The following is an 8740-nucleotide window of genomic DNA, read 5'->3' on the forward strand; positions in this document are numbered from 1 at the left end:
TTTTTTTTTAAAACAAGAGGTAGAACACACACTTCGTGCTCATGCTTGCCCTAAACGTGATGCAACCACCCCATTACTCATCTTCAGATGCCACTTTCCAGAGGACACTGAAGTCTTTGTTTGTTGCTGCTAAAGTTAGGGCAGCTTTGGACGTTTGCTCTCTTGTATAAAGTCCCTTGAAGATATTAAAAGATTTTCTAAAAAACCCCTGTTTGTGTTTGATGTCTTCTTTTCTCCGCTGCTTCTTCATGCCAAGAGAACTTGGAGAACTACAACCAAGAGCACAAACTCTCCCTTCATGCACCTCATCTGGGGAAATCAACAACTGCTGGTGTTACAAGGAGTTAATCCTTCAGCGCCGTGAGGTTTTCTTCCAAGGCATTGGCTTCAGTCACACCTTGTTTTTCCTGGACAAACTTCACATAGTTGGGAGAAAAGCTGCTACCATCAAGCTCCCCACTCATGAGCCAATCTTAAGAAGCCCGGCCAGGAGCAACCAGGAGAGCCCAAGAGCAAGGTTGACTGTCCAAAAGATTACTTTCATGGATGAAAGCAAAGCCCTGTTCTCACCTGGGCTTCTCCAAAGCAGTGGGGTTATTTCAGACCACTCTCCGTGCTGCTGGACCCATAGCAAAGCTGGTGGTAGAGGAAGGAGAAACCCACAGGAGAAGGGAGGTGGCCCAAAATGCTCAACTGGGTTTACAGTTTGGGGAGCCCAGGAAGGAGATGGATGAAAGCAGGACTAGCTTGGTGGGTTTGGGTTTGTTTGTGTTGGATTCATGCCCTGGTTTGACATTTGGATTAAGAGGTGAAGGAAGTCAAATAACAGCCAGAACCTGACAGAAAAATAAAGCAGAGGGTGTGACCCAAGTGGAGTCAGCTGAGGAGTTTCGCTTAATAATACCCGTGATTCAGACTCTTTCTGGTCATCCACCAGTACTCCCAGGTCCTTCTCTGGAGAGCAGCCCTGCAGAGAAGGACCTGGGAGTGCTGGTGGATGACCAGTTGACCATGAGCCAACAATGTGCCCTCATGGCCAAGAAGGCCAATGGCCTCCTGGGGTGCATGAAGAAGAGTGTGGCCAGCAGGTCGAGGGAGGTTCTCCTCCCCCTCTACTCTGCCCTGGTGAGGCCACATCTGGAGTATTGTGTCCAGTTCTGGACTCCCCAGTTCAAGAGAGACAGAGAACTTCTGGAGAGAGTCCAGCGGAGGCTACAGAGGTAATTAAGGGGCTGGAGCATCTCTCTGATAAGGAAAGACTGAGAGAGGTGGGTCTGTTTAGGCTGGAGAAGAGCAGACTGAGAGGGGACCTTATCAATGTTTATAATAAGTACCCAAAGGGTGGGTGTCAAGAGGATGAGGCCAGACTCTTCTCAGTGGTGGCCAGTGATAGGACAAGGGGCAACAGGCACAAGCTGGAACACAGAAGGTTCCACTTAAACATGAGGAAAAACTTCTGTGAGGGTGTTGGAGCCCTGGGACAGGCTGCCCAGAGAGGGTGTGGAGTCTCCATCTCTGGAGATGTTCAAAACCCACCTGGATGCTTTCCTGTGCAACCTGCTCTAGATCAACCTGCTTTGTCAGGGGGGTTGGACTAGATGATCTCCTGAGGTCCCTTCCAACACCCACCATTCTGTGATTCTTTCATTCCCAACAATCCCCAAACTGTTTACAAACCCACAGGTCCTTCAGTTGCCACCGAAACAGCAAAGGCACCCAGTCCTTATAAACTAAACATGAATGTTCGGGATCTTCAAGTTTTTTTAACCCATAACTGAGAGAAGTCAACCTCATGTGGCCAGAGGGCACCTCACCCATGTGAGATGCATAAAATTTGCAGAAGATGAAGTCCTCTTGAGACCTTCTGTCTTATACACATAAGAAACAAAACAAGAGTGCAAAAATAACCGGAGGAGGAATCTCTTGGGGGCAGCCACAATGACACTTCCCAACCCACACCTGCAACGTGATGGTGCAACGAGAGACACTTACAGCTTAATGGGATACAGAATGACATGTCCACAGCCTCTGGGATGTCTTGTGGGTGATCCTGAGCTGTTCACTTCTGACACTCACGTGAAGTAGGGCGGTACAATGCGATGGGTTTGTTGAAGTGGAGTGGTGGGGACGGCTCTCCAATGACCTGTCACGGCCTCTTGCATTAGTAAGTAGAAGTAGCCACAGCAATTCACCAGGAGGGGAGAGATGGCAATCCAAATTTGACCCCCATCACAACCCTCAACCCCAGTGAGGGCAATGTTGTCTCCAAAGCTTCTAATTTTCATCTTAATTTGGGAAGGCTGCAGCGATTCCCAGCTCTCCAGACTACACCTGTGGCAAGGGTGATGTCGCTACTTCAGCAGTAACTGCCACCAAAATTGTAGTCTGACAAGAGGAAATGACCTCAAGTTGCACCAAGAGAAGTTCAGATTGGATATCAGGAGGAATTTATCTCCTGAAAGGGTTCTGAGGCATTGGAAGGGGTTGCCCAGGGCAGTGGTGGAGTCCCCATCCCTGGAGGGATTGAAGAGTCGTGTAGACACAGTGCTGAGGGACATGGGTTAGTCATAGGGGACTGGTCAGTGTTGGGTTCATGATTGGACTCAATCATCATAAAGGTCTTTTCCAATAGGGGCAATTCTGGGATTAAGGGAAGCCAAAACATCACATAGGTTTAATTTGGCATCTACTTTGCCTTTCCTCTGAGCTGTAAAACGCAACAGCTCAGAAGATGTTTCACAACAGCTGCGAAATCCCTGCAGAATTAAAAGAACCAAAGTCTAGACAGGTTGGATAAAAGATTAAGAAGAATTCCAACCTCAATATTCACTTGCAGTTTAGAAATCCAGAAACACACAAGTACCTCAGCACACAAGGGAAGGATTTAGATGTTGTTTTGTAGCTTGTTGGCTCTCCAAGGACTTCCCTGGAACATCTGTCCCTTCAGACATGGCTGTAACAAGTGGATGTCTTAAGAAAACAGCTACTGAACGAGTCTGGTTATTGCCACCAAATAAGAAGTGTTCTCTCAGGAAGTGTCTCCTGGATGCATTGATCAGCAGGACCTCTTCAAAGAGATTAAAAAAAAAACCCAACCAGATTTTAGAACCTACCAGAGAGGTGACTTAAAAGAGAAGGAAACAAAAAATAAAGATGATGTAAATATTGTCATTTTATTCTCAGTTGTTCGAGGAGTCTTTTGTTTTTACATCAGAAACTTGGACTAAGGAAACAAAAAATAAAGATGATGTATATAGGAACTTGTCATTTTATTCTCAGTTGTTCGAAGAGTCTTTTGTTTTTACATCAGAAACTTGGACTTTCCCATTTCATGATCTCAGCAGCTTATGTTAAAAAAAGCAGTTTAACAAGGGATTTAAATTGGAACCAAAAGGGAAGGTTTTCACCCCAGAAAAGGTGCACTTTTCCTCATCCATATTCCTCTGTAAGGACATGCACATTGGGCAGAGGAAGCTTTTTTTTTTTGCAAGATCCAATACAAAACCTTCATCCTATCAACCACAGGGATCAATCCCACAATAAACATCTCGAGGGCTTTCCCTGAGCTTCTTGGCAATTTCACATTTCTGATACTTTAAACACACAAACAAAAATCAGAATTAGAACCAGACAATCCACCAAAGAGCAGGATCTTCGAAATTTTTCTCTCCTGTTCTATATGACACAGCACAAAAAAAAAAACCCCAAACAAACAAAAAAAACCACAACAAAAGGGTTGAGGGGGAAAGAAATTAACCAAAAATTAAAAAATAAAGTGATTTGCTGGTCACCATTAAAGTGCATTCAGTTCCACCTCAGCTCTTTAACCCTGTGCTTCGGTTATTTTCCCCTCTCCCTCCCAAGGCTGAGTCTCATCGTGCTGGCTGGAGGAGCACGAGGTCTTGCAGGCAGCAGGCAAGTGAGTGTTGGCTCTCAATCATTAGTTCACAGCATGAAGGATGTGGAGAGCCCAGAGTTAGGCTGATGCCACATTAGACAGTGGATTTGGTAACATCTGCTGTCATTCAGAGGAGGAAATTGTTCTCATCATGGTGCTAAGACTTGCCATGGGGACATCAAGGAGTTCCATCCTCTTAGTCCCCAGTAGCCTCATTGGGTAACGTCTCATAGGGAAGGTAGATGATGATTTTGGCTCTGCCTCTACAAACATCACCTTGAAGGTTTAAATCACTGAAGGATGAAGCTGCAGTCGCGCCTGTTGAAGCCAAAGGATTTGAGTACAACACTCAGCTCAGGGCTGGCTCCTGCTGTCAACCTCTGGAGAGGCTCCAGCATTGAGAGAGAAACACTGATGGGGGAAAAATCCTCACTACAAGAAGGACATTGAGGGTCTGGATTGTGTCCAAAGAGGGCAACAAAGCTGCTGAAGGATCTGGAGGACATAGGAGGAAGGGCTGAGGGATCTGAGATTGTTGAGGCTGGAGAAAAGGAGGCTGAGGGGAGACCTTCTGGCTCTGTCCAGCTCCCTGAAAGGAGGGTGGAGAGTGGGGGGGGTGGGTCTGTTCAACCAAGGGACAAGGGACAGGACAAGAGGAAATGGGCTCCAGTTGTGGCCAGGGCAGTTGAGATGGGATGTGAGGAAGAATTTCTTTGCTGCAAGGGTTCTGAGGCATTGGAAGGGGTTGCCCAGGGCAGTGGTGGAGTCCCCATCCCTGGAGGGATTGAAGAGTCGTGTAGACACAGTGCTGAGGGACATGGGTTAGTCACAGGGGACTGGTCAGTGTTCGGTCAATGATTTGACTCAATGATCTTAAAGGGCTTTTTCAGTCTGGGCAATTCTGTTAAAATTAAACTAAAAATCTCAAAACCCAAGGCAGAGCCCAGCCCTCCTATTGCCTTTCACATGTGGGGACACACCACAGGCATCTGCTGCACCACTACACAAAGGACATCGTACTTCAGCAGCTCTGGCACTTAGTGCACATAAAACCAACAGAGTGAGCACAGTGGCTCAGAGCAAGTGGAGAAATATTGTTTGGGACCAGTCATCTGGAGGGAACGTGCACAGAGAACTGCTCCCTGCTTGGGCTTCAAAATTAGACATGGTGAGACCATCGAGGAACACTACAGTAAGAGCTGGCTCACCTTCAGAGAGGAAGGAGAGTGAGCAAAGTCAACCCTGATCTGGTACCAGTTTGTCCTCACTGCTGGTGTCAAGCCAAAGCCCACAGATGCTCATGAAAAATCTGCAGTGCCTCTAATTAATCCTGAGCTCACTGAGGACTTAAATTTGCCTCAAGCTAGAGCACGCAGGTCTCTCGAGCCTTGTCCCTTTGTATTAGACAGTCATCACTTGAGTTATTAATACAGAGGTGGGACACAGACGTCCCTATCCGAGGGGATCACCTCTAAATCCCTCTGCAGTCAGCAGAGACAGGCGCTTCCAAGGCTGTGTCATCCCAGCACAAGCATCTAAAACAGGACAGACGAATCATGATCCAAAAGGATCCATTTCTCTTCACTGACTGCAAAAGGAACCTGGCTAGATGATATGGAGATGCCTTTAGGCTAGACAGGTAAAATTAGGCAAGATTAATCCTACTCAAAGAACGAGTGCTACAGCCTCAAACATAGTGACAGTCTAACAGATCACCCCCAGGAGATGCCACAACTTCAAACCAGTGCTACACCTCGCCTGAGCCTGTCTCTGCCCACGGAGAAGAGGAAGTGCTGCTGCTTCATAAATACTATTTACACCAGTTTGCTTAAATTAAAGTTAGTTTCTTGAGGGGAGGTAGAAGAGAAAGAAACAGAGAGACTTCATATTGCAGGAGCTAAAGATACCGTCCTTGGAGGCCACCTTCACCCCTGTCAGTTGTAGGACAGGTACTGGATTAATCGTGGAGGAATATCTAGCTTGGCAATCTTCTCCAGCGCCCGCTGCCCGGCAGCTTTCCTCACCGTAACTCTGCAGAGCTGAGACAAACTCAGAGGTGTTTCTGCAATGAGAAAAGAGGATCTCAAGTTAGGGCTGGAGATCAGTGAACAGCAGATCTTCCTGCAGAGCACAGATCTCCCAGGAGGGTGATGCCTGGCATCGTCCCCGCTGTGATCACAAGCCTGGCTCTGCTTAACAAGTGCCCCATCTCCCACAGGACCCAGGATCAAGGAAGGCACTGCAGAGCCATGAGTGTGCTCCCACAAGGTTCATCTTCAAAGCCAGGTTGGATGAGGCTTTGAGCAACCTGGTCTAGTGGAAGGTGTCCCTGCTGATGGCAGGGGGTTGGAACTGGATGAGCTTTCAGGTCCCTTCCAAACCAAACCAGTCCGTGCTTCTACAGGGAAGAATTTTTTTGAGGGCGGTGAGACAGGTTGCTCAGAGAAGTTGTGGATCCCCCATCATTGGAAGTGTTCAAGGTCAGGTTGAATGAGGCTTTGAGCAACCTCATCTAGTGCAAGATGTCCCTGCTCAAGAAGGGGGGGATTGGAGTTGATGGTCTTCAAAGGCCTCTCTCAACCCAACCCATTCTACAGTTCTATGATGTTTAGGATCCCCTACTGCAGCAGCAAATGCTTGGAAAGGTCTGAGAACTACTCCTCTAAGTGCAACCAAGACAAAGATTGACTGATAGCCATCCTCAGACCTCAGTCAAACATCCCCTCCAAAATCAGACAGCCAGCACAGCTGAAGTTTAACTCATTCCCTGCCCCAAATAAAGTGAGTTTTCAACTGGGTGGTTTCCTTGACCTGACTTAATGCACCAAAGCATAAATGCCGATGCTGACACATGAGAGGGACCCAAATTCACTGAGGGCATGATTTGGACCATCTTACCACTGTCATTCAACCACAATTAAGTAGAGTTAGCCTAGAGAAAGAAATCTATACCTTCACAGCAAGATGATCTACAAATCAAAGTGGACTGAGAATCATGATCTGGTGCAATGGACCTGGCAGATGCCAAATTCCTGGGGCAGGGGATCACAGAATCACAGAATGGTGGGGGTTGGAAGGGACCTCAGGAGATCATCCAGTCCAACCCCCCTGACAAAGCAGGTTCCCTAAAATTGCACAGGAAAGTGTCCAGGTGGGTTTGGAACATCTCCAGAGATGGAGACTCCACAACCTCCCTGGGCAGCCTGTCCCAGGGCTCCATCACTCTCACAGTAAAGAAGTTTTTCCTCATCATATCTCACTTACTTTCATAGTACTCGAAGCACTTTGCTGCGGGGCTGCTGCTCCAGGTATAATCCGAGGGCTTCTTTCCTCGGTTGTCTCTCGCATAAATGTTTCCACCAAATTCAATCAGCATCTCCACCAGATCAACATTTTTCACCTTGGCTGCATGGTGGAGGGCTGTCTCGTGAAGTTTAGCAGCATTCACATTTGCTCCTGAGGCCAAAAAGTAAAAAAAAAACCCAAACCTGTTCAGGAAAGCTTCACCTGACCCAAATGTAAAAGAGTGGTTTGATTGGAGAAAAAAAAAAATGCTGTTAAAACACTCAGGAGCAGCTACAAGATCCAAACAAAACAGCACAAACAGGAAACCAAACTGCTGAGCAAGTTTTTGGTACGGGTAACATATGACTTTTCTTCTCTGACTTGATGTTTTCCTTGCAGAGAAATGATTTTAGTCCATCTTACTGGGTAAATAAACTGCTGAGTGTGAAGTTAATTCCTTCCTGAATCTGTGCTCTCCAAAGCCATTCCCAGTCACCTCAAGGGAGCGTTCCCACTCAAGGCAAACAGTGACATCTTTGTTTACAGAAATACCCCAGACCCACAAGCTGTGGCAGCTCACCATCAGACACTACTGCAGGATCAACTTTTAATTATATTTTTGCTAAGAAAAGTTTGGTTTTTATAAGTTGACAGCAAAAGGTCCTTCCAGTCCCCTCACAATCGCTTCCATTTTATCAACTGATTTGTTCAGCTGAGCTGAGTTGAACCTCACTGAATTCAAACAATCGACTTTTAGAGATGTGAGGCCACACTCCCTTCCTTTCTCTTCTCCAGGCTGAACAGCCCCAACTCTCTCAGCCTGTCCTCACAGCAGAGCTGCTCCAGCCCTCGCATCATCCTGGTGGCCTCCTCTGCACTGGCTCCCGTAGCTCCATGTCCTTGTGCTGTTGGTGGCCCCAGCACTGGAGGCAGCACTGCAGGTGGGGTCTGAGGAGAGGGGAGCAGAGGGGCAGAATCCCCTCCCTCCACCTGCTGCCCACGCTGCTCTGGGTGCAGCCCAGGACACGGTTATTGGCTCTCCTTATAATTAACAAGGAGAAAAAGGTGTTTCTAGAGAATCAATTAATGGGTGTCCAAGACAGGGAACTGGAGTGCTGGGAAACAAACTAGTGCAGAGGTGTAATTTTTAGACAATTAACGTTCATTGAAACAAATCCCCACCCCTGAGCCAAATCTTTTCCTGGTAAACACAAGACAAATACAAGAAATCCAACTGCAAATTCCTCCAAAGTTAACAGCAAGAAAAAAAAAACTGGGATGGCAAACCTGGAGCATAGAACATTGACTTGAACATCCAGCAAATTTACCTGGGTATAACTAACCAGATCAACCTGAGGTATGACGTGATTTCATCTCTGTACAACATCCAACCCTAACGTCTCTCCCTAACACCTGTCCAAAACCATACGACTGTGCTACCAAAGTCAAACACGTGCACATCAGTTGATAACACTTTTGAGAAGAAGTTGAAATTCTGCTCTAGGAAGCTGAAGAGTTCTGAATTTGCTTGAGACCAGCTCTGAGGAGAAGGACTTG

The 8740-nt window shown here is 46.9% G+C and overlaps 1 protein-coding gene across 1 annotated transcript; it reads right to left on the minus strand.

Moving 5' to 3' along the window:
- Positions 1-5832: 5832 nt before the first annotated feature.
- On the minus strand, positions 5833-8731 carry LOC104525107 (ankyrin repeat and SOCS box protein 13-like; the record flags this gene model as incomplete). Its single annotated transcript, XM_010168176.2, has 3 exons — positions 5833-5960; positions 7163-7354; positions 8719-8731. Coding segments are annotated over 3 exons (333 nt in total), but the record flags the coding sequence as incomplete, so codon positions are not given.
- Between the last annotated feature and the right edge of the window lie 9 nt (positions 8732-8740).

This window comes from Antrostomus carolinensis, unplaced genomic scaffold, assembly GCF_000700745.2.
Source record: "Antrostomus carolinensis isolate BGI_N321 unplaced genomic scaffold, ASM70074v2 scaffold22555, whole genome shotgun sequence".
NCBI classification, from domain to species: Eukaryota; Metazoa; Chordata; class Aves; order Caprimulgiformes; family Caprimulgidae; genus Antrostomus; species Antrostomus carolinensis.